Below are 26658 nucleotides of genomic sequence, written 5' to 3'. Positions count from 1 at the left end.
ACACAACCAGATTAAATAGACTCATGGATTGTAAAATGTCTTTCCAGGAATGTTTAAATGTGAACAAGAATGTTTATTAAAAGAGGAAATTCGGGAATGTTAGGCCCCATTGTCAGATGGGTAAGAAAGGGTAAAAAAAATTAAGTGATTCACCCAAAGCAACTCTGAAGTCTCCACTATTCTCTTGACGAGAAGACAACAGTGCCTACCACGGTTTGTATGAGCGTTAAGCATGAAACTTTGCGATTGACGGCTTCGACAGAAATTAGGAGGTAAATGCACTGGGCCCAAAAGTGTTATGTATCTGTGTCTGTGCACCCTCTCCTGGAGCGTAGCCACCCTTTTAGATGAGGTAGATGTGTTCTCTGCAGGGACTGGGGTGGATTTCCTGAAAACCTTATTTTTCAAATGAGAACGCCCTGCAAGCGTGGAAGATCTTTCTCTTCTTGCCCATCATCCTTGTGAATCAAAGGAAGCTGCAAGACAGAGGCTGTTCAGGACCAAGAGACAATTTACACAGACAGGGGGACTCGGTCATAAGCCGTGATGTAGGGAAAAGGTGAAGAGAGGTGTGGGTTCAGTCCCTCAGTCCATCCGCTCGTTTACTCCTGCTTTGTTTCCCTCAGCAAATATTCACTGCTGCTCATTTAGTACCAGGTTCTCTGCAGGGTGCAGAGGAAATGGATCAATTAAACAGCCCCTACCCTCAAGGAACACAGACGTAGAAGCAAAAACTGTTAACCGTTCCTTATCTATTAATTCGACAAATATTTATTGAGTACCAAACACTGGAGAAACAGCAAGAAAGAAGTCAAACGAGGTCTCATCCTCATGGAGTTTACAGGCTAGTGGTGGGGGACACAGATATTAAACTCGTAATCGTACAGGTCGTTAATTAACCGCCATTGTGGCTACTACACAGAAGTCGAGAGTGCTAGCAGAGTCTATTACACGGGTGGTGTTGGAGAACCAGCAGGAAACCAGGAGAGAGCAGATCAGGAGGAAAGTGACAGTGAGGAAGGACTCCAGAGGCAACACCTGAGCCCAGTGGGTGCCGGCAGGGCTCGGATCAGAGGCGAGCCAGGCCCACCCAGAGGCTGGGGAGGTGAGACAGGAGGGCAGGCGAGAGCAAGCTCTCTCTCCAGGAAGTGAGAAAACGCTTCACGAAAATGGGTGGAGGCTCTTGAAGCCATCTTTCCTCGCTTGCTTTCTTGCTGACCAAGAATAATTATTGTGTGTGCCATGCTCTATTATGGTCATCTTTACCACTGAAGTCGGTGTCATCACCCTCTATACAGACGAGGAGGCCAAAGCTCAGCAGGGCGAGTGCCTGGCTCCACTTCAGATCACGGAGCCCTCGCGAGGCCGCGTCGCGGCAGTCCGTCCACCTCGTGAGGCCGCGTTACGGCAGTCCGTGCACCTCGTGAGGCCGCGTTACGGCAGTCCGTCCACCTCGTGAGGCCGCGTTACGGCAGTCCGTCCACCTCGTGAGGCCGAGTGGAGACGGGGACCCGGATCCGCCTCACTACTTAGCCATAGCACTCTACTGCCCACCCTTGGCTGTGGGAGGGCAGGCCACAAATCACACCCCTCAGCCTAATTGCCATTTAACAAATGAAGAAGAGAGGCCCCCATCACACAGGCAGTGAGGACCAGAGGAGTCTCCCAGGAAGACTGCTCTTCCCGGACTGGGTGGAACACCGACTCTCCTCTGCAGAGTGGTCCAGGGAAACCTGACCCACTAGGATGTTCTATAATAGAAGTCATTGGACAGCTTGGGACTGTTTGGAGAGGCTCACTCCCCCCGCTGGCCCCAAACTACTCAGGTAGTGAGACACGCGGAAGGGGCACACCAGTGGGTCCTGGTGAGGGGAGCAAGAGTGAGAAAATCCCGGATAATTCATATAATGTTTTTGTTTAAAGGATATTCGTGACTTATGTGTGTCAAGACTCTGACAGGTGCCAACAGGCAATAAGCTTTGCCAGACTCTGGGGATTTCAAAGTGGACCTGAGCCTTGGCACAAAGGGTCCCCTTGTGGGAGCCAGAAGGAGGAGAGGCTGGCATCAGATAACCTGGCTATCTTGACTCTCTAAGTGCTCAGGAATCTGGAATAGATGAGAAGTGGAGATTTGGGCCCTATCTGTCCGAGAAAGGGAAGAAGAGGAAAGGGGAGGGGAAAGGAATTAACTTTCACAAGCACTTCCACACTATCTCAATTAACACATGACATGGAGGGGAGGCTGGAAGATGGGTTTAGCCATGTGCCTTGGAAGAAGAGAAGGCAGAACACAGATATTGGCTAACCCCAGCTGCCAATGTTGCATACCTCCATAATGGCAAAACCCCTCCCTGACCGGATGCAATGTGACTTTTATCATTTCATAAATACCGCTAGGGAAACTGGGTGACTGTGGAATGAGGCCCATACATCACCCTCTAGACTCTTTGATTTCAAAGAGGCAAAGTTAAATCATTTAAAAGTGCCACAAACATCATGGGAAAACAAACACATGCACCCTAATTGTGAAGTGACAATTTTCTAACTAAAATAAGTTAGTAGAGATTATGACACATCATCAGCTAAATGACAACAACAAAAGCAGGGCACTGGACAAATATATGAGTTGAGTGACCCAGTGAGGTGGGGGAATACATATAAAGCTATGAGGGAAATACCCAGTGTCCAATGGACGGATGGCTAATAACTTTGAGACACGTGGCACAAAGGTTAAATACTAAGGGACATTTCAGTCTTTATAATCCTTAATGACATGCAAATACGATTATTACAGCCAAGAAGACTCCAATTCTTACCAACAAATTTAGCAAAAATCAGTTAAAATGATGAAGCCCACAGCTGGTCTGTGGGGAAACAGGAACTCACTCATGTGGGGTGTGAATCAGCCCAGTGGTCCTGAGGAAACCTGGCCTGACAAGACGATGTCTTCCTATGCCTTTGGGTTCACAGACTTCACTCTTGGGGGTGGATCTCAAGGAAATAGCTCAGGAAGAATAGTAATTAGAGAGTGAGACTCTCTGCCCAGGTGCCTGCAGTTAGGTTACCTAAAGTTCTGTTCGGAATATTCCGTTGCCACAAAAAGTTCCTGGCTGGAGTCAGACAGACAAGGGAGCTCATCCCAAGTCTGCCATTTAGCTGTGACTTTAGATGACACTTAACTTCTCTGAACCTCAGTTCACTGCTTGATAAAATGGGGATATTAACAGTCCCGGGGTTGTGTATTAAAGGAGGTCATGTCCATAAAGTGTCCACACAGAGCCCTGCCCAGTGTTCAACAAAAGGTGGCCCTTGTTATTGGAAGGTGACTACTGGACGGAGCCTGGAGAGAGTTCCCGCTTGTGGAGGATGAGGTAACATCGGGAGGTCTCAGCTTTCTAACTTGAAGAGGAGCTGATATCTTTGACTCCTAGTTTATTTTTATTACCAAGTCAGAAAAAGGAAAATAAACTTCTGCCACAACTTCGCAGGAGTCCACCAAAATGTAAAGGGAAGGTCTTCAAAGGGTGTTAAATTCACCCGAAACAGAGAGGAAAGTGCTGAGTGAGGCTCCCACTCCCACCCGAGTGTCAAGATTGGGTGTCTCCAAGGATCTGAAAATGCACATTTTTTTCGAGACTTGGTCTGTGACAGGAGTTTCACATCCCCAAGTTCGTTATTTTTATCTCGGCTTTGAGGGAAGAGGGAATCTGCCCAAGGTCCTAAGTTAGGTGACCCGGTCTGGCAAGGTAACCACCGCACAGGTAACCGCTGTGCAGCCTGGGTGAGGGGCAGGTATCCGAAGGGCTGTGAGAGCGAGGGTCTCGGAAGCGGAAGGCTGGGAGCACGGTGGGTGCAGGCCCCGGGTGATGGCAGGTCGAGGGTCCTGGCCTCTCATCCATTCCGCTCCGGGAGCCCCGGGCGCGCCCCGCGGAGCAGCCCTCCTCCCGCCAGCAGGGGGCGCCGAGGAGAAGGCGGGCGGGAGGCCGTGATGCGCGGAGCGGCCGCCGCTCCCTCCCGGAGTCGGGACCAAGGCTGCCGCTCGCCCACTCGTCCGCGGCGAGACTCCCGGACACAGCCCGAGCGGGACCCCGGACTCGGAGTCCCAGAGAGAGGCCCATCCCGCGTCGCCAGCACCCCGGCCCGCGCCTGCCCGGAAGCGCCGGCGCTGACGGGGCGGAGCCGAGAAGCGCTTCCGGGGGCGGGGGGCGCGGGCTGGGGCGGCAGCCGGAGCGGCGGGGACGGGCCTGGCGCCGGCGGCGGCGGAGGGGGCGCCGCGGGCGGGCGATGTGAGCGCGGCGCTCTCCACAGGTGAGGCGCGCCGGCGGGGGGCGGCGGGCGGCGGGCGAGGCGCGGGCGGAGCCAGCGGGGTCGGTGGTAGCCCCTGGCCGCTGTCCGGTTCCCTCTGGGCGCGGCGGGGCGGGAGCCTCCGCGCCTGGTCAGCCCCGCGGGCCGGCGGGTGGTGCGGGTTGGAGCCGAGGCCGGGCGGGGTCGGGAAGCTCTGGGCACCTGCTCTGGTCCGGCGCGCGCCCCCAAGGGGCCAACCCTGCTTGGCCCCGGAGTCCGGGCGCTGCTGGCGGTTCTGAGGGTAGCGCTCGGCCAGCTCTGCCTCGGGCTCCCCAGCCTCCGCCCGGGCGTCTCGGGATCCCCTGCTTCCGGGCCCCTCGGTCCCGGGGGCGCTCCCCCTTTGTACGGGGAGGTCGGATGGTTAAGTTCCCGGGAGAGCCGGGCCGGGCCCGCGGGGTCGGCCCTGCTGGTGGCTGCAACCGAGCTCCTGCCCCACGCCACGGCTTTTCTCCAGGTAAACAGGCGGCGGCGCGTCCTGCTTGGCCCTGGACGTCTCCATGGTCACTCTCGCCCTCAGAAGGTCCTGCCATTACGGAGGGCTGGGCTGGCCTGGGTGTGTAAACAGTGTCCTTCTAGGCTAGGCGGCTGTGCCTTGGGGCATGAATAGTTTGGGAGTCTCAGTGTTGAGGCTTTCAGCAAGCCTCTTCCATCTGGACCTCAGTTTCTCCACCTGATCAGGGAGGGTTTTAGATAAGCTCTCTAAAGATCCTTCCAGCTCTACCATTCTGTGTATGTCTGAAATTGGAATGGCTGTCCCTGGTTCAAGATATTGGGCAGTTTCACCGAAGACTTTTTGCAAATGTGGACTTTTTAGACGCTTAATACACTTGTTTTCAGACAGGCTTTAAAATGAATCCAAGAAGCGTTTCTAAACCTAACCTTATCCTAATTCATTCCTTGCTTTTGTTTCCAGTAGTAGTCAATCACATCCTGCTGAGTTTGTGCATGCACTTTTTTGTTGTTGTTGTTTATATCTGCCCATTTTCTCTTTGTTCCCTAGTCAGGCCCTCTTTGCCTCACATCTGGATTATTGCAGCAGCTTCTTAGCTGGTCTCTGACTTCAGAAGTCCCCCCCCACCTCTCCCATCCTTCCTTTATGCTAATGCTAAACTTAATATAGGAAGTCAGAAAAAGAGTTGAGTGTTTGCTTCCTTATTAAATGTCAAGATGCTGTTCCATGTGGTGGGGTAAAGTAGTAGGAGGCACACTTATAGCCTCCAAGCAGCTTTACACTGGGTGCTGAGACTCTACCTGTGGAAAGGTAATTGATTGATGAGGCAAGCCTGTGTGCTGTAGAATTAAGAGGAAGGAGAGATGGAGGTTACTATAGGCCAAGTGGTCAGGAAAGGCTTTAGTGAGGGGTTGGGGTTTGAGCTGGCTGTTAAAGGATGAGTAGGACTCAGGAAAAGAAGAATCAGACCCAGTGATCCTGTGGAGTTCGTGAATAGACCAGTTTCCTCGTAGAGAAGGGTGCTTAAAGGACGGGAATAAGGAAAGATTGGCTGGGCTAGTTTCTAAAAGAACTTGAACACTAGGCCAAAGTTGAAACTCTTCTAAAGGCGTTGTCAAGGCAAGAGACTAGGGGTGGTTCATGATCATTTAGAGGAGGGGAAGGGAGAGGCTGGGGGCCAGGAGATCAGCTAAAAGGCCACACGTATTTATACCACTATTCAAAGCTGAGTACATCCTCTGCCTGCCACACTGTGTCCAGTCAGTGCCCACCGTGTCTTTTCAAGGCTCTCCTCAGCTCCTTGGACCTTATTTGCTGCTCCTCCCAGTCTGTGTCCTGCAGAAGCGAGTTTGTGACTGCTTCTAGGGCGTTGCTCCTCTTGTTCCCCCTTCTGAAGTACTGGCCTCCTTTTTCTTCTCCTCTGTGTAAATTCTCCATTTCACTTCCTTCAAGCCCCCGCTGAAGATATACTTCCTCCAGAGGGTGTTCCCTGACTGCCCTACCCCCATGCCTTTGTGGCACTCAGAATCTAAAGCACAGGATTCAGCACTTGTTCCTTGGTTACTGAATTTGCTCTTGTCCCAGCTGAAGTGGGTGTTTTTTTGGAGGGCATTTTGTCTTAATACTTCTGTTGAAGCCCTTGTAATATCTAATACTGTAGCTGGGCTTTTGTAATAGGTATGCAAATACTTCCTAATTTTTGTTGGTAAATGACTTAAATTTTTTTGAACCCCCCCTTTTTTAAAGGAGAATCTTTTATTAGTTACCAGTTTTCCCTGTCATATATCATTTACATCTAATGCTGCCATTCACGGTGGATGTTTTCAGCTTTCATTCTTTGAGTGCAGATATCATAAAATGAATCTTTGAAACATTAAAATGTTTACTCTTGATTATGGGAAAGGAAAACATCATGTAATTCTTCAGTTGGAGGCTGTGGGGAAAGTACATCAGCTTTGGAATCAGACCGGTCTGGGTTTGAATCCCATCAAGGCTACTTACTAGCCATGTGAACTTGGACAATTTATATAATGTCTCTGAGCCTCTGTTTTCTCATTTGTAGTATGGGGATAATAAAATCCATTTCCTAGGGTTTTGTGAGTTTTAAAGTGAAAAAAAGCATATGAAGGAGGTAACAAAGTTTATAGCACCTAGTAACTGCTTAATATTTACATTTTCATCATCATCATCATTATTAGGTGAAATTTATCAAGGTGGAGAAATGATAGGCTGCTGAACCTCGGTGTATTTACTGAGCTGTGTATTTCTACATGTCTCTGGATCCTACTTTTACCTTCCAGCTGAAGCACTTGTCAAAAACGTCAGTATCACGAATCTATAATGTGTCATTATGTTTTATTCCCATTAATTTTCATCTTTCTGTAGTTTAAATTCTGCTTAATGGCTTTCAAACTTCTTAATTGTGTCCATTTAATGTTTTGTAGCTGACAAACTGCTGAATTTAGCTTAGTGAAGGTCATCAACTGAAGGCAGTTTAATTTCTAACAGTTATTTTCTGGTTGTATTGATGGCATGGAAAACCTCATGGAAGAAAGCAATTCAAGGTGAGCTTTTCTAATCCTTTTATCTTTAGAGGTGGGACTTAATATATTTCCCAGGTCTGGTGCCCCCTGAAATGCCAGCAGTAAGCAGATAAGATGCTACTCTTTGACTTTTTTGAGTTCTCTGCCTTAAGAAAGCTTATTCATTCCTTTAACTGAAACACATCTCTCTATTTCATGATAGGATTTTAAGCATCTAATTGCCCACTTCATAGACAGAAGTAAAAAGAATGGACATTATGCAGAGAAATGGCTGCAAAGTACAAGGAATTGTAACCCCTTAATTATCACTGTGTTGGTGTAATAATAACACCCTTAAATGAGAAATTTTTTTTCCACTCAAAGGTGATCAGTAAGACTCTAGCACCAGTAAAACCCCTACTTCTCACCACTGTGCCTGGATTAAAATCTTATTCTTACAGGAGATAAGAATTCTGGCTCTGGAGACTGTCAAATCCAGGTTCTAATCCTGGCTCAGCCAGTCAGTAGTGAGTTTGGGAAAGGTTCTTAGCCTCTCTGAGTGTTTTCTCATCTGTAGAATGGGGATAGCTGCCGTGTCTGTCTCATAGTGTTGTCATGAAGATTCAGTGAGCAGGTAGAGAGCTTACTTAGTGTACAGAACACAGTTGGAGCTCAGTAACTGTTATCGCCAGTCAGGTTAAAGAGTCCATTCCTACTCCGCTAGGAAAGCTCAGAAGAAGCTTCTGATGTTTTGCACTGACTGAAAGACAGTCTCCACTGTCAAACGAAACCGCACTCTCAGAGTTAGTGTATCTGAGCAGACTTGGAGAATGTTAACGCCTTGGTAGGAAATCTAACAGTTTGGATAAAAATGTTCTTTCAGGCTCACATGAATTAATGCAGTAAGAACTCTAGACTTGTTTTCTTTTAAATTAGGATGAGTACTTCATGAATATCCATCACGGAATGCCATTTTATTTATTTTTTTCTTGCATTGGGTTTCAGCAGCACCAGAATGTTTCATGCAGGCCTGGTGTTATTCGGCTGCTGCTTTCTGAAGGATTAGATTGTACTTCATGACAGCTCAATTTTAGTTTTGCTCTAGACCCAGGCAGAAATACCTAGGAAAGTTATTTTTATATCCTTGTGACTGCTGTTACCATGCCTGTTGTCCCCAGTGCTTCCATTCTGCGGTCTATTTAGTGACTTTTTGTTTGAGAATGATGAGGGATCTTCAGGTCTTCAGTGCCTGATAAAGTCTAGCTTGAGTTGTGTCTCCAGTATCAGCAAGTGACTGAAGCCAGTAGGTGCAAATCTGGGTTTGGAATCATGAGCATCTTGATGGAGGATAATGGGTACTTCCTGGTGCTTTAAACAACTTCCAAATTTGTAACCTTGCTTTCCTTTCTTGGAAGTGTCGCAGGGTATTTTTAAATGAAGAGGAGCAAATTTGAGTGTTTATGGGTTAGATGGGAGTGAACCACCTTGCTAGATTTTTCCTGCTGGTGAGACGACCCTATGTCTCTTGGGTGTTCAGCAGGAAAAGTTGAAAGCTGAGGGTGCCGCCATGGTGGCAGTCATGGATTTTGAGCCACCAGCTTGGTTTAGGTTGCTGAGAGCCTCTCTCTGCCAGACACACTGCTGGGCTCTGGGCACACAGTCCCTGACCTCAGAGAGCTCACCACTGAGGGTGTGAGCGCAGCAGCACGGGAGGCTCAAAAATCAGCACATCGCATTTGCTTAGCTTTTACACTTTTACTTTTGCTCTGGTTGTCATTACGGGGAAACAGTTCCAGGGTTTTACCCAAGGATTTTGTAGAGGGGATTTCAAGGCCCATGTGGGTGTTTTGCCCAGATGACATTTAAGTGTCTTTGCTCATCTTTAGGCTCTCTTTAGAATGGATTTGCAGTGTGGGAAGATGACACTAGTCTAGGTTCTGGTTTTCACTGTTTGGTTTCCTTACGGCTTAACAAAAGGCACAATGCCGAATTTTATTAGTCAATGAAACGGTGCCTTAAGGAGAGGGCTAGGTGTGGATGTTTCCTCTTTCGTGAGATACCATGTTACAGTAGGAGCAAATAACTTTGCCTTCTGTTCTCAACTGTGTTTTCTGTTTTCCCTTTTAGTAACTGCATGTTACCACATCCATCCTTGGCTAGTACAATTTTTGATTACTCCCAAATTGTGCCTTTTGGACAACTCTGTTCAGAGGCCCAGTGGGCAGCCTAAACTCAGCTTGTCTGAGGCGGAACTAACTTCCAGAGTGGGTAGCATCCCTCCGTCTCCAAGCCCTGTTGAGGCCTTCTTTGGACTCGTGTTCAGATTGGCTGCCACCGGAATCCAGTTTGAGATTTCTAGTCTCATCTTCAAGGCCGTCCACGTTCCCACTGTGGCATTCCTCTTTCCCTCGTCACTCCTTGTACCTGGGCCCTGGCCACTACCCCAGACACCATACATTTCACTCCAGTGTTCTTTGCTTCTGCCATTCCTCTGCCTGAAGTGTTCTTTCTGTTCCATTTGAAATGCAAAGCCCTGTTCAAATATTACTTCCACCGTGAAGATTTTATTTATTCTCTTTGATTAAAAACAAATTCTTTGGTCAAAAGTAATCACTCTTGTCATTGCTCTCATAGTTCTTTGTTTCTGCCTCTATAATTGTCTGCTTGATACAGTAATTACCCATTTGCAGCCTATCTTTGTCTAGATTCCTTGGTTTTAAAAATTATATATTTTAGGTAAAACCCTATAACATGTCTTAAAAAAACTTTTAGTGAGACTAATACAGCTGTGATAAAAAAATTCAAAGAGTGTAAGTGTTTCCCTTCCGTCTCCCCAGTCTGTAGTCCTCATTCCCCAAAGTCGCCAACATTCATGGCTTCATGGGATTCCTTCCAGAATGGATACAGCAGTGTATACTCGTGCTTTGAAGAAAAGTACATGAAGTGAATCACATATATACGTACAGATTTTTCTATGGCTTGCTGGTTTTGGCTGAATATTAGAGCTCTTTTCCATGTCGAAGGATACAGGTCTATTTATTCTTCTTAATGGCTGGGTAGTGTTTCACTGTTGATTGGTTTTTTTGTTTTTTTTTTCTTTTTGAACAAGTCTTCTCTGGATTTTGAGCTCGTTTCCCTCTTTTTTTTTTTTTTTTTTTTTTTTTGCTATAGCAAATAAAAATGCTCAGTGGACATATATATCCTAATATGCTATTGTAAGTACTGTGTATTTGTAGGCTTAATTCTTAATAGTTAATTGTGGGCCAAACGATGAATGCTTTTTACATCTTAATCGATATTACCAGATTATCCCTCAGGATTACACCTGCACGCTTTTAAGATGTGTGCAGGTCTGATGGGTTACAAATGGCATCTCATTTTTTCTTTTTGTAATTCACATGTCTTGATCATGAATAAAGCTAAACATCTTTTCATATGTTTTTGATCACTTTTTCTTTGAACTGTTAATATCTTGCACCTTCTTCCATAGGATTTTATGTGTCAGTCCAAATCTGTTTGAGTTATAATATAGCCCTTTGTCAAATGTGCACGTACTTTCCCTCAATATGTCATTTATCTTTCGGCTTGGGGGTTGGAGTTTTTAAATTATATATTTCTATGTTGTCAAATGTATTTGTCCTTTGTGGCTTCTGGGACTTATGTCATGCTTACAGAGGCCTCTATGACATTATAAATAAATTCACCCATGCTTTCTTTTAGTCATTTTTTGGTGATAGTTAAGTCTTTTAAAAATAGTGTCATAAGACTACAATGACATTAAATGGAAAATAATAGGACCCTCCTTACATTCCCTAGTGCTTTATAAGAAATTGTTAAATATGCAGCACCTTTGAAAACTTAGGGAGCTGCAATTTACATTAATCGGGCGTTTTATTTTATGTGAACCTATAGTGGTCATATAGAAGAGCACTCACTACTACCTTTTAGCCTCATTTGCTCAAACTCAGCGGGAGGCGCCAGGTGAGAGGAGGAACAGAGAGGCGATGAACTGGCATCTGTCCACCCTTCCCAGGATCAGCCATGTCTGTTAGATTGTGGTCAGCTGGTTTCCCTGTCTTTACGAAGTGACTTTTTTAAAGCTCCTTCAGGTAAAATGCGTTTATTCTTGGTGAGCTTTGGAATCTGGATTAGGGGGTATCATTCCCTTGTTCGTAGCGTTTCAGAACAGCGTCTTGTCCTGATGCCTGGGTGTGGTCGTATGTTCTGTAGCTTTTTTTGGGTGGGAGCTTGCAAAGATTTCAAGCAGCTTTACTTGCTAAGCCTTGTTGTCATATGGTCTTGCATCAGATCTTAGTTTTCTTTCCAGGGCATGCGTGCATGTTTATTTCTAGGACCCTTCTCCTTCACTTTGCACTTCAAGTCTGTGGGTCGAGTGTCCCAGGCTGGCTTGTATGGTAATTCAGAGAACAGCACTTGCCCCCTGTGGCTCGTGGGCACACTGCCTTGCTGTGCGCGTCGCCGCCCTTCTCTGCTTTGCCCAGTCTGCCCGAGCTCCCCGGCATGTGGCTGTGCTCTTCCCGAACCTGGTCGCTCTTCACTCCTCCTGGTTCTGTCTTGCTCTGGCCTTGCTGCTGTCCTCAGCACTTTCAGACCCGGCTTCCTCGCTGCTTGGTCCGTCCTGGACAGCCCCTCACAGTCTGCTCTTGCTTTTGAAATTCCAGTCTCAGTGCTGCTTTGAATTCTCTTGAACTTGGGCTGAACCTCTGTCTTGGCAGCATCTGCTCTCTGTGACTTTCACCCTCGAACACCAAAAGGACCACTTACTTGAGCCCTAGATCGGGGCTTTAGCATATGAAGATAGCTGTTTATTTAAAGCAGGTAGAATCAGCCAGGGCTCAGGGCTCTGATGGGGAAGAGGGAGTGAAAGCTGTGAATGTGGAAGGCGTAATGTACTGCAGCCGGAGGGCCGCCGGGAGCTTTTTCCTGATCATAGCCCTCTCTTCTACCGGTGACTTAGATCTAGAAAAGAGGGAGATTTTGATCTTGAAAGAGGGTACTGCGGTAAATTCTTAGAGCTGAGATTGCTCGTGCACAGGGTCTGTGCGCGTGTAAGTTTGATGGATGTCACTAAAATGCTCCCCTTTGCCTTTCTTCATCTCCTTCCTCCTGGCAGAGGAAGGAGTGAGAGCCCTGGGCGGCGGTAGGAGGTTGTCACCTGTCACTGTCCCTTTCCCTGGCCACCACCCTAGGGCAGGAAGGTAACCTAGGGCAAGCTTTCGGTTTCCTCCTGCCCTTCCCTCAACTCTCCTGCCTCCCTTACTGGTTCAGGTACTCCCCTTGGGCAAATTAAACAAGGATAAGGGGTTATTGTGTAGGGGTCTAGATGGCCAGACTTTGCAACAGCCCTGAAGAAGTTAAGTTCGCCTCTTGGAGCCTCAGTTTCCTCACCTCTCAGGTGAGGGTAATAGTACCCGCCTTCTGGTGGAAGGTCAAGAGAATTCAGTGAAGTGATACACATAAGGCCTTTACGACATGCCTAGCCTGTGTCGAGCATTCAGTAAATATTGTAATGGATGCTGCTGCTGGTGGGCTTTTCCAAGTAAGAGGGGAAGGCTGAGGAGTGTGGTGGAGGGTGGCAGTGATCCCCTCTTGCAGTCGCTGAGGCTGGCGTGGAGGTCGCTGGATCAATGTCAGGACTGCCCACGTCCGAGGTGGTCCTTCCCAGAACCCACTGTTGAGACCAGTGGTGGCAGGGTCTCGTCATCTGACTGTGGCGGAGGCTGTGTGTGAGCTGAGAGCTGCTTCCCAAGGGGTGAAAGTATTCTCCAGTTAAAGAAATTGGAGAGCAGAAAGTTTGGGTGTCCATTGGTTGAATGAGCAGAAGAGGGTTATGAAGGAATCGAGGAGCTGACAATTTTGAACTTCCCAGCAGACCATTTCAACTAATATCCTCTTTGTGTATGTTTTTAAAAAGAAGTATTTCACATTGTTATCCAAAGTATAGTTTTAACAAACAAAACCAAAATAAGTATTGTTAAAATAAGTATTAATGGTATTGAAGAAAAATATCCAGTTTATATATACTTGTTTTTTAATTAAAATATAGCAATGTAAATGTCTAGTTTGGGGATTTTTTTTTGTTTGTTTACTATTGATATAATGGGACAGAACGACCTGTGATTAATCTGCTGAATTAAAGAATACTGATTCTGATGTCTTTAGTGAGTGGAATAATCAAATTCATTATCGTTTTCTGAAGCAGCTGCAAACTTAGTCTAAATGAAAAACTAATATAAATCACTTCTCTGCATTATCAGAAATGAACTCCATTCCCATCTCTCTCTGAGTTGGGAGGAATCTGCAGTAAGCCTGTATCAAACTGCAAGACTGGGACTCTTGGGCATACGGGTTCGTGCCCCGGTCCGGGAAGATCCCACATGCCGCGGAGCGACTGGGCCCGTGAGCCATGGCCGCTGAGCCTGCGCTCCGCAACGGGAGAGACCACAACAGTGAGAGACCCGCGTACTGCGGAAAAAAAAAAAAAAAGACTGGGACTCTTATTTATCTTTGAATTCCCTGTGGTTTTGTGCACGTAAGAGATTGAAATTGAACATATTTTATAAATGTAGAAAAATAAATTCCCAGTCAGTTTGTCATTTAGTGATTGCAGTTAAATCTAATATTTGCAGCACATTTGACAAAAGGCCCATTTTCTTAATTTGCAAAGAACTCTGACAGTTCAATAGAGAGTCAGATATGGGCAAAGGATATGGGTAGGCAGTTCAATGACAAACTTAGACAAATTGCCATTGAAGATGAGAAAAGATGATCAACCTCATTTATAATTAAATCACAGTAAAACAATGAGATACCACTTTTAACCTGTCAGTGTGGCGAAAGTGAAAAAGTTCAATATTCATTATTGGCAGTTACGGGGGTACAGGCACTTCATGTGCTGTTGGTGAAGGGACAGTTGCTGCCACCTTTTGGGAGGTAAGTTGGCATCGATGGATGTGAAAAACTATCGCAGCAGCCCCTTTGCTAGGAGGAACTACTATGACTATTTAAATGGTTTCCTGCTTTTGGTATCACCTGGGGACTGATTAAGTATTGAATACATGGTGGCATAGCCATCCATGGAATACTATGAAATCAGAAAAGAGAATGAAGTAGATGAGCTTGTGCTGCTGTGGAAAGATTTTAAGGTATATTAAATGCATTTTTTTAAACATCTGTATTGGAGTGTAATTGCTTTACAATGTTGTGTTAGTTTCTGCTTTATAACAAAGTGAATCAGCTACACATAAACATATATCCCCATATTCCCTCCTCTTGCGTCTCCCTCCCACTCTCCTTATCCCACCCCTCGGTGGTCACAAAGCACTGAGCTGATCTCCCTGTGCTGTGCAGCTGCTTCCCACTAGCTATCTATTTTACATTTGGTAGTATATATAAGTCCATGCCATTCTCTCACTTCATCCCAGCTTACCCTTTAAATACATTTTTAAAAAGCAGAGTACAGAACAGTTTATGCTGATATATGTTTATAATTTTCTCTGAAAGAACACCCAAAAACTCTTTCCAGCGATTGAGAGACACTGGAGAAGAATTTTGCTATCCGTTTTATATTTTTCTGTACTATAGTTTGAAGTTTGACCATATGCATATATTTTATTTTAAAGATAAAATTAAACATTGATCTAACTTTGGTGTAGGCCCACTGACATTCCATTCGAGGGAGAAATCAAGATGCTCGAGAAACCAGTGATTAGCCCATGCTGGAAAATTGCAGAGGAGTGGAGGGTTCTGTTTGAACATGATGTGTCTGTAAGAGGTTCTGGCTTCCTTTGCTTCAGGACCACTGGACCTGATAAGTCAAGTCTGGGTATAGAATTGTGATTAATTATGCCTTTTACTCCCTTTATGTGACTAGGACTTAAATTCCCTGTGTGTCAGTCTCTGAGAAGCCTCTTATTCGAGAGTGTTGCTTGTTAGCAGCTCTAGGCAGGAGTCTCTGAATCTCATTGTCACTGCAGAGGACGCGCCAGTGTCACTGCAGAGAGGACGCGTCATTGTCACTGCAGAGGACACGCCAGTGTCACTGCAGAGAGGACGCGTCATTGTCACTGCAGAGAGGACGCGCCAGTGTCACTGCAGAGGACGTGCCAGTGTCACTGCAGAGAGGACACGTCATTGTCACTGCAGAGGACCGCGCCAGTGTCACTGCAGAGAGGACGCGTCATTGTCACTGCAGAGGACGCGGCAGTGTCACTGCAGAGGACGCGTCATTGTCACTGCAGAGGACGCGTCAGTGTCACTGCAGAGAGGAGAGTGGAGCACTTCCTTTCTCATTTTGCAGAAAAATGGAATTCCTCTCTTAGGTGTTAATCACGGTCTTTCATTTTTCTCTTCAGTGATTTTCTTTCCAGTGTAGTTCTGTACTTTCTTCTGAGAAGAAGATAAAAAGCCACACAGAAGAGGAAGACACCTCATTGTGGAGCTATTTTCAGTTTTACAGACTATTTCAGAAATGCTTTTTTGTTTTCCTTTTTCTACTGGTTTTTGCCCAGGACTCTGTACCTTTAAAAGCTGAATCCACCTTTCTTTTGCCCTTTAATTCCAAAAGTCACTATGTACACATCCTTGTGTCCCGAAAATGCTGTAATGAATAGGTAACATTTGACCACTTGGCAGGTGCCAGGCAGTTTCTGTGTTTCTAGAAGGCAGTCTGGTGCAGTTATGAGCATGACCCCTGGAGCCAGACTAAGTTCATCTGTTAGCTCTGGGACCTTTGGCAAGTGTCTTAACTTCTTTTCTTCAGTTTCTTCATCTATAAAATGGCAGCAATCATAGTATTCCCCTAATAGAGTTGATAAGAGAATCAAATTAATCTGTGTAAGGTGTTTAGCACAAGATAAGTACTTATTATACGTAAGCTATTATACACATTCATTGCATGAATTTCCCTCATTCAACTATTACAGCAGTCATGTTGGTCAGTAGTTCTTCCAAGACCTTTTCTAGATACAGAGATCAAGGTTAACGGACTTGTCTAAGGTCACGTAACTATTTAAATGTTCATTGTTATTATTTTTATTAGAAAGTGGCACAACCAGGGTTCATACCCAAGTCTAACTTCAAAGCCAGTTCTCTTTGTTACACCATCCTGTTCCCCTAAAAAAAGTCTCTAATAGCTAACCTTGATTGCCACGTGCCAAGCAACCATTGTGCTAAGTGTTTCCTACATGTATTCCTTATAACAACCCATAAGGCAAAGACTATTGCTATTGATACTACCATTAAAAACAAAAAAACTGAGACTTGGAAAGGTTATAAAGTACCTTGCCCAAGGTTTTACAAATGGAAAGCAGGTATCATTTGAATCCATATCCAACTCCAAATTAATGCTTCTAATGGTTCTATTAGGATCTTTTCTTATCTCTTAAAAACTAGATGAGGCGCCTTAAATTTTTTAATGTTACTTATTTTTAATAAGTAATACATTCACATAGTTTAGAAATTTTAGGAGTTCAAAATGGTTCACTGAAAGCTAATGGGCCTTCCAGCTACCTCATCCCTGTCCCAAGAGGCTATTTGTTTTAGTGCATCATTCCAGAAATATGTTGCTAATATTTATATATGAATATATTGACACAGCGAGGTGTATATGTTTTCATAGTGCTTTATACAAATAGCATATATACTGCTCTGCATCTCAGCTTTTTCATTCAGCAATATATCATGGTGATTGTTTCATACCAGTATGAAAAGAGCTTCCTTATTCATTTTTTCTAGTTGTATAGTAGTCTTTAGTTATGGACATACCATAATTTATTAGCCAGGCTCCTCTTGATGAGAATTTAGTTTGTTTCCAATCTCTTGTTATGAACTATCCTGTAATAAATTCCTAGAGTTGAAATTGCTCAGTCATGGGGGATCTATTGTAATTTTGCTGGATACAACTGAAATGTCCTCCAAAGTATTAGTACCATTTTATACTCACCAGCAGTGTCTGTCAAATTATCATCTAGTAGGGATTTAAAAATACATATATTTTTGTCATTCCAAGTAGTACATGTTCACTATAGAAATTTGAAAAATACAGAAAAAACACAAAGAAGAAAGTTAAAACATCTTTACTCTTACATTAATGTAAATATTTTGTATAATTCTTTAATATTATCTCTGTATATTTAATATTTGTAAATACATATATACTTTTAGAAATATCATTCTGTATATTCTGTGATTACCTGATTTTTTAACAGCTTTGTTGAGGTATAGAACTTACATATAAAATTGACCCATCTTAAGTATAAAATTCAGTGACTTTTAGTAAACTTAAAAAGTTGTCAAACTATCACCGTAATTCAGTTTTAGACCATTTCCATCACCCATAAAGATCCCTCTTGTTCATTTGCAGTTGATCTGATTTTTTGCTGTGTTCATGAATATTTATTCATCAAATATTTATTGAATATCTACCATGTGCCAGGCAGTTATCTGGCAGATAGTTAATATAACAGATAAAAATTCCTGCTCTCATGGGAACTAACTTACATTTTGTGGAACTAACTTTCAATTCTTCTTTAACGTCATTTTAGTGCTGATAGCGTATTCAGTATATAGCTGTATCATACTTTAATAATTCCCTTATTGTTGGACATTCAGGTTGTTTCCATTGTTTGCTTTGTAATTGAATGTAGTTATGGATAAATTCTTGTGCCTATATTCATGATTTTTTTTTTTTTTTTTTTTTTACAACACAGAGTGCTGAGTTGAGAGAAATTCCCATTTTAAGGCTTTTGTTATATTTGCCTACCAGAAGTATGTGAGAGCACCCTTCTTCCTATAACACTGCCAGCTGGGTTGCGTTTTTAAGTCTGGGCAATTTGAGAAAGCACAATTGTGTCTTGTGTTAATTTTTATATTTTGGTTTATTGATGAAGTCGTTAAGCATTTCATCCCTATGTTTAAAGGCAATTTAAATTTTTTTTTTTAGCATCTGTTCATATTCTTTGTTCACTTTTCAGTTGTTATATTTGGCTCTTATTGATTTGTAAGAGTTTTATACTTCCCTGCCATAGATGTTATATTTTTCATAATTTTTCTCTTTTTTTTTTTGGTAAAAGATATTTTTTAGATGTATAAAAGTTTTACTTAAATAGTTAAATCTCCCTTTCTTCTTCTGGTGTCTGCCTTTGTGTGCTCAGAAATGCCTTCTCTTGAAGTTATTTTTGGGTATGTTGTGAAGAAGGGATCTAACTTTATTATTATTTATTCATATTATCCAAGCAGCATCTATTTCCAGAAATCTTCCTTTTTCACTGATTGAAAACGGCCCCCAAAGGCCCATCCTGGTCTGATTTCTATCTACTTGATAGCCTCGTGTGGCCTCTACCCTTGCTCCTTGTGCCAGCTGTGCCACAGTGCTCCAGTATTTCCTTCCTTCCTGACTTGGGCACTCATCTCTTTGTGCATGTGATTCCTTCTGTCTGGAAAACTGGAACTTTCCCTGCAGCACACCCCTTGCCCCCCAGTATTTGGCTAACCTTTATCATCCTTTAGGTCTCAGTTGAGATATCATTTGTTCAAATGGCCTTCTCTGACCACTCCTCCATTATGAAAGATCTCATAGCTCTTATCACAGTTTACAACAAGAGAATTGTAGCTCACCCAGAGCTGTAGTGCCTGGCATACGGAAGACTCCCAGTATATATTTACAAAATGAATGAATTATAGCCTACTCGTACATCATCTATATGTTGGCTGTATTTTTCTTTTTCTAAAATTTTTTCAGTATTTCTTCTTCTAGATCTAACGTCCAGTATGGTGGCCATTGCCCACACGTGGCTATTGAGCACTTGAAATGTAGTTATTACAGATTCAGATGTGCTGTAAATGCAAAATACACATCACATTTTAAAGACTTGGTATGACAGACATGAAATTCTAAGAGTGTTGTGAAAATACCGGTGACTTAGTATGAAAAAAAGAATATAAAATATCTCATTAACAACTTTCTAATATTGTTGAAATGATAATGTTTTAGATATATTGAGTTAAATAAAATGAGTTAAATTTTATTTTATATTTTTCCTTTTAAACAATATAACTGATAGAAAACATTACACACATGGCTTGCGTTGTATTTCTATTGGATGGCAGTGTTCTAGATGAAATTTAAAATCATTTTGTCTAGTTTCTAAGAAAATACTCCATTGGGCTGCATTATATTTATAAATTAACTTGTGGGGAACATGTCCATCTTGATAGTATCAAATCTTCCTACCAGAAGCATGATATGTGTCTTTGTTTATACATGTGTTATAGTTTTCTTCTTGTAGATCCTATTTTTTGTTTATCCCCCAGATATTTTATAGTTTATGTTAATATTGTTGGCTGTAACTTGTCATTAGATTACCTAACTGGTTTTTTATGGATAATTTTTTAAATCCTTCACTTACCAGATCCTGATTCTAACAGATTTTTTTCAAGCAATTCCTTTGTGTTTTCTACGTAAATAGTCATATCTCCCTTGGATGATAATTTCACCTCCTCTTTTCTAAAGGTTATATGCCTTAATTTTCTCTTGCCTTGTTTCTTTGGCTGGAATTTCAAGAACAACGTTAAGTAAAAGAAGTGATGGGCAGACAACCTTGTAGCCTTCCAGGCACTAGCAGGAGTTCCTTTACAAAAGTGTTTACCAGAGAGTGCGCCAGGGAACACTAATTTTTTGGAATATTAATATGTGTACCTTGAGAGAAGAGTTTCATGGTTAAATGAGTTTGCAGACTGCTGAGTTAAATAGAATTCTTGTCTGTAGGACTTCGCAGATGGGTTAGTATGCTAATATGTTATTTAATTCCTAGGAGGTAGGGATATTGAGCTTGGGGCTTGTGTTCTACTAAATACACTTTGGGGAATGTAGCTATATTTCCTTTTTAAGGGTGATGTTGCCATTAGTTTGCAGTAGATGCTATTATATGAGGAAAATATTGTTCTATTCGTAGCTTATTAAGTATTTTTTTTCCCTTACTTTGAAAGTAACTTAACTTTTTAAAATGCATTTTTGTCATAGAATTGATTTGGCCGTATGGTTTTTCTCCTTTGACTTATTGAGGTTGCAAATTATATTTGTGTATTTCCTAATATATAGCCATTCTTACATTTGATCATAATATATTATTCTTTTAATAGGTTATATTTGCTAGTATTTCCTTTAGGATATTAAAGTAAGTCTGTTTAGTGAAGTCTCTTTACTTAGGTAAAGTTGACGGTCTTTATGCTGTTTGCCATATTCTAATATCAGACTTATGCCATATGAACCGAGATGCTTTAAATATTGTAGCATTGCATCTAGAACAGTGCGAATGGCCTGAGGGTCAATTGTGCTTTGGCGCTTCTGTTTCTTTTTAATTCTGCCAATTTATGTTATCCTAAAAATATGTCCATTCCACTTGGATTTCAAATTGATTTCAATCATAAATCTAGGATAAATAATAGCACAGGATTCCTCTCTAACTAAAATGTTTCAATAAATTCTGAGGTGGTTAAGGAAAATTCTGATGTGATTTTCACAATGATTGATCTTTTTCTGCAAAAGTCTTAGATTTAGTTGCACATTGTCTTGTCTTAAATTTTAAAACTTTGTCTCTGTGATTAAATACTGTTCTGTATTAATTACTTTTTTGTTTTCTTTGGGTTTAGTTTGTTCCTTTTCTAACCTCATAAGTGATTTCATTTATTTTTATTCTTTATTGTTTAATGATAAAATCTTTTAAGGCACTGACACTGTTAAAATTTGTTAGTTCAGAACCCCAGCATTTCATTGTGAAAAATTTCAAACATACAGAAAAGTTGAATTTTACAGTAAACACCTGTATACTCAATCTGGACTCTACACTTGTTAACATTTTATTTTGTTTGCTTTATCACATATCTGTCCATCTCTTTTTGGATGCATTGTTAAGTAAGTTGAAGATGTAAGTAAACTTCATTCCTAAACCCTTCTTACTGCAGATCTGATGTGAGTTTTCTTATTTTCTAAATAGCTTTATTCCTTATTGATTTTCTCTTTGATTCAGTACTTATTCAGGAGTTGTTTAAATTTCTGTTGATTGGGTTTTAAAAACAAAAATATAAATGTGAGATCTAATTTTGTTGTTTTGGTCAGAGAATGCAGCCTGGGCTCTGCACCCTTCTGTAGTTTTGAGCCATCAGGGCTGGGATTCTAGGCAGAGGGCAGCCAGCCTGTCCTGAGCACGCCAGCAGTGTGAGCGCTAGCAGAGGAGGATGCACTGCTGACACGTCCATCACTTCTTGACCCCACTGTCTAAAACTCTCCACTGAAAGCCGCCGAGCACTGCTCTATGAATTACCAACCCAAACGGCTAGAAATGTGTGTAGAGCTGAAGGGGAAAAAATGCACATCAAGACAACACCTCAAACTCTAAAAAGGTTTAAGCGCCATTCAGTGTATCCAGTGCGCTGTATACTTGCCAAATACCAATTGGAAATATACAAATAAGGCAGAGCATTTTTTAAAAATGAATTTACTTCTGTTTTACGGAGTACTTCAAATCCTCAAAGGTAGGTGAAACAGAAAAATATATTTCTTAAAAGGATACCAAGTTCTCAGAGCTAAAATGGCTCTACTATATTGTTACATGTTTTACTTTGATCAAGATGTATGTCAGGTAATTAGGAGACTTGGCTAATGGATCATTAGGTTATTTAGCTTTAGGTGAATTAACCAAGGTGTGAAAGACAGAAAATAAGTAAGAGGAGAAATGCTCAGGCGGACCCTAGGAGGTATAGTAGCTACAATGGAGGGCGTGGTGGTATTTTTGTAAAGCTGTGTTTATGCCACTTGTACTTAGTGAGGAGTCACTGGCGAATTATGAAACTCTCTCTTTTCCTCAGATTACGCTTCATGTCAGTAGAAATGGACAGCAGCAGTTTTATTCAGTTTGATGTGCCCGAGTACAGCAGCACCGTTCTGAGCCAGCTAAACGAACTCCGCCTGCAAGGGAAACTATGTGACATCATTGTCCACATTCAGGGTCAGCCGTTCCGAGCCCACAAAGCAGTCCTTGCGGCCAGCTCCCCCTATTTCCGGGACCATTCAGCATTAAGTACCATGAGTGGCTTGTCAATATCAGTGATTAAAAATCCCAACGTGTTTGAACAGTTGCTTTCATTTTGTTACACTGGAAGAATGTCCTTGCAGCTGAAGGATGTCGTCAGTTTTCTGACTGCAGCTAGCTTCCTTCAGATGCAGTGTGTCATTGACAAGTGCACGCAGATCCTAGAGAGCATCCATTCAAAAATCAGCGTTGGAGATGTGGACTCTGTGACCGTCGGTGCGGAAGAGACTCCAGAGAGCCGTAATGGAGTTAAGGACAGCAGCTACTTTGCCAACCCGGTGGAGATCTCCCCTCCGTACTGCTCTCAGGTACGGCAGCCTACCACAAGCAGCGATCTTCGGATGGAGACGACACCCAGCAGAGCTTTGCGCAGCCGTTCACAGGAGGAAGGGCACTCGGACCGAGGGAGCAGTGGGAGCGTCTCTGAGTACGAGGTTCAGATCGAGGGGGAGCCTGAGCACGGGGACCTGCTGGGGAGGGAGAGCCAGGTCGCCGAGGTGAAAGTGAAGATGGAGAAGTCTGACCGTCCCAGCTGTTCCGACAGCTCCTCCCTGGGAGACGACGGGTACCACACCGAGATGGTTGATGGGGAACAAGTTGTGGCCGTGAATGTGGGCTCCTATGGTTCTGTGCTCCAGCACGCCTACTCCTACTCCCAGGCAGCTTCACAACCAGCCGGCGTATCTGAAGCTTTCGGAAGTTTGAGTAATTCCAGCCCATCCAGATCCATGCTGAGCTGTTTCCGAGGAGGTCGTGCCCGCCAGAAGCGGGCTCTGTCTGTCCATCTGCACAGTGATCTGCAGGGCTTGGTGCAGGGTTCCGACAGTGAAGCTATGATGAATAACCCCGGGTTTGAGAGCAGCCCCCGGGAGAGGAGTGCAAGAGGTCACTGGTACCCGTACAATGAGAGGTTGATCTGTATTTACTGTGGAAAGTCCTTCAACCAGAAGGGAAGCCTTGACAGGCACATGCGACTCCATATGGGAATCACCCCCTTTGTGTGCAAGTTCTGCGGGAAGAAGTACACGCGGAAGGACCAGCTGGAGTACCACATCCGGGGCCACACCGACGATAAGCCATTCCGCTGTGAGATCTGCGGGAAGTGCTTTCCGTTCCAGGGTACCCTCAACCAGCACCTGCGGAAAAACCACCCTGGCATAGCTGAAGTCAGGAGTCGCGTCGAGTCCCCTGAGAGAACAGATGTGTATGTGGAACAGAAACTAGAAAACGATGCGTCGGCCTCAGAGATGGCCCTAGATTCCCGGATGGAAATTCACACGGTGTCTGATGCTCCTGATTAAGACGGTAAAGAAGTGCACCCACACAAAGCACATTAATCAAGGCCGATTTGTGATTTGCTTTGTTGTAATCTTTGGTTTTCCCAACCATCTGGAAATCTCTTGGTCTCTTGGCAGTTTTTCTAAGGTTTCTGGAAGGAACACTTCCTTGTGTTTATCCTTTCCCCCGCCCTCCCTCCCTCAAGGAGCTCAAAGCATGAAGGGCAGCGTATCCAGGGAAAACACAGGCTGACAGGATTCCTGTTTGGCTGAACTCTTCATCCAAAATCTGCCAGTGATTTAGCTATGCCAACTGGTTGACCCTGCATTCTCTGCCAAGAGGCATACTCTCTCATTGTGTGCACTGGCACCAGTGCATTTCCATGGAGGGAGACTGGGATGCCGTCAGCTGATACAAATGGGTAACCTTTTCTAATTAAAAATTTCTTTTAGGGGGTACTTAGACAATTTTTATATATATATATATAATAAAGCAATTATTATATATATAGTATATATACATTCTCAAATTTGATTTTATTCTGGTTGAGGTGAATGTAAGAGGAATATATAATTTAATACAATGTGAACAGGGCTTTTGACTCTGTCTCGCCCCTACCTAATATGTTAGGGTTTTGCCCCTTTATTTCCCTTATAAAAGAATGTTAATAGGTTTTCAAATATATTAATCATTGTGTCCAAAAGCAAGCAAAGCAAATCACAGTGTTCATAGCTCTGCTTCGTAACAAGTACATAAACCAAATGCCATAAAATGTACTCAACTCTAGTTGGAAACCATTTGGAATTTTTGTTAGTTGTCCAGTAGGTAAGCTGGATGACCCGTGGTGCTGACCTTTTTACATATAGTAGTGTTATATTAGTCAACCCCAAAGGAGCAGTGGTTTTCAATGTTTTTACTGGCCTATGAATCTACCTTCATTCCGTACTGTAGAAACATACATACCAGGTAACTAAATCGAATCACTCTCTACCGTGAGTTAGTACTCGCACTAAAGGAAAGGGATTTGTAGTTCTGTCTACAAAATTCTCCAAGCAGTGTTGTGGTATTTTTCTTCTTTCTCTTTTCAAACAGCCAGTTCAGGTGCACAGCAACTTTTTCTACATGCAGTTCCCAGGGAAACTGCAGAACTTGGAATTTGTACTTTTTGTAAAGATATACTCTATGGGAATTGCAAGCAATATATCTATCTTAGTATTGTGTGAGCTGGTGAGAGCCTCCGTGGCTCCCCCGCTCTCTCAGTGTTTCCTGCTTGAAGAAACCAACAGTTAAAAAGCCCTCTGAGATACTCTGTGTGTCACCAAATCTCTGTGTGTCACCATTTTTTTGGTCACGTGGTGCTATTTTTATGTTATGTATCTTTTAGGTCAGTATAGTTGTAGAAAATGTGAAATCTAATGGTAAAAGTGAATTATAATTTTTTTCCTCTCCTGAGTTTATAGCTTGAAAAAAGACCTCAAAAGCATGTGCTGGCAAACACATTACTGTATAAAAACATACCCGAGTCCTATTTGGATAATGTTTCATTAGTACTTGAGGAAGTGTCTTCAGTTTTATATTTTGTCCACCCGTGTGCTTCTGCTATACAAAACGGGCTTTGTGAGATTGCCCTGGTACTGTATACTCCGACAGAGAGTAGTGTTGTAAGCTATTTGGTGGTGAGTTTGTGCTGCAGGCTGTCGGTAAGGTGTCAGCACTCCAGGCTCTCTGCTTGAGAACCTTGGCCCTGAAACTCACAACTAGTGCGTCTCCACGGGAGAAGAGCACAAACCACCTAAGAGAAAAAGAAAAGCGAAATTCGGACCAACCGCAGAGGCTAGGAGTTAAAGGAATACAAAAGTAGATGTTTGCTGGTTTTCCATGCTTTTTTGGCTCTTAAAATACCAAGAATGGAGTTGGGGTGGGGGGTGTTTGGGGATTTTTTTTTTTTGGGGGGAAAAAAATCATTCAGGCCCTTGTGTGTGATCGCCCCCGGGGGTGGTAGCTGTGCAGTAGCATCTCTTCAGCACAGGGCATCTGTTCACGCGTGAGCGCTGCTCTCCACATCAGTGTTACTACGTACAGACACACGCGAGTCCTGCCGCTCCAAGGAGCGACTTCTGCTAACCGGGTATATAGTATGCCTTTTCCTGTCTGACTGCCTAAGTCAGGGGTCTGTTCTCTCCCTGAAGCACTTGCTCAACACCTGTCAAAGCTGTGTGCCTCAAGGGGAGGCTGGACCCCAAGTGTTTACCCACTTAAATATGTTCTGGGGTTTCAGGTAAATGTTTGTGATTTTTTTTTTTCCTTACATGAATAAGTTTGGTTTTGAGTTATTTTTCCTTCAAAGAATTAAATGCAAAAAATTTGTGTTGTGATACAAATTAAGTTTGTGACAAGAAACGCCCAAATCGAGGACATGAGAGGTCAGGCTCAGGGAAGGAGCCTCCTTTTCACTCAGGCTTGGGGCCTTCTGAGAGGTCTCCAGAGCATCCTGTGATACACGAGACAAGTGAGGGGGGGCGGCACTTGGGGCAAGCGCCTTGAATGTCCTGGTTCCTGTCACCGTGTCCGTCTTAACCTTATTTACGTGGAGTTCTTTGTATTTGTAAATTTGTTTAACTGGTTTGAGTTTACCAAAGAGTGACTTATCCAAAACTGTCTTTGACAAAAATATACATTGCTTTGATTGTACAGTTCAGGTTCAGACATTGTAATGGGACTGTTAAGGGGCAGAAAATTGATTGCGTTTCTCTCTAAGAATCATGATTCCACATTTTGCAAGTTCCACTTGCTCCCATTCATGTTGCTAACACTTTACCCTTTCCACTGCTAGCAGTGTTAAGAATGAATTCTCAAGCCATAACCCAGTACTGTAAGGTCCCACGGGGCTTCGAGGGAGGCCGCACGCGGGCCAGCACAGAGCTGCGTGGCCTCTCTGAGCGCACGCACTGCC

At 43.4% G+C, this 26658-nt stretch overlaps 1 protein-coding gene across 1 annotated transcript; it reads left to right on the top strand.

Annotated features, from left to right (window-relative positions):
- Window positions 1-4238: 4238 nt before the first annotated feature.
- ZBTB34 (zinc finger and BTB domain containing 34) lies at window positions 4239-23811 on the top strand. Its single transcript, XM_059073096.2, has 2 exons — window positions 4239-4308; window positions 22204-23811. Exon 2 carries the CDS (start codon window positions 22214-22216, stop codon window positions 23726-23728), a length of 1515 nt encoding a protein of 504 aa, XP_058929079.1. The 5' UTR covers window positions 4239-4308; window positions 22204-22213; the 3' UTR covers window positions 23729-23811.
- The last annotated feature ends 2847 nt before the right edge of the window (window positions 23812-26658 follow it).

Source organism: Kogia breviceps, chromosome 8, assembly GCF_026419965.1.
Source record: "Kogia breviceps isolate mKogBre1 chromosome 8, mKogBre1 haplotype 1, whole genome shotgun sequence".
Lineage (NCBI taxonomy): Eukaryota > Metazoa > Chordata > Mammalia > Artiodactyla > Physeteridae > Kogia > Kogia breviceps.
Note: the sequence above shows the minus strand (reverse complement) of the source record. Positions and strands in the feature narration are given on the sequence as shown.

Bases quoted from the DNA above. Each gene is read 5' to 3' on its own strand.
- ZBTB34 (XM_059073096.2), top strand. From the start codon at position 22,214: ATGTCAGTAGAAATGGACAGCAGCAGTTTTATTCAGTTTGATGTGCCC.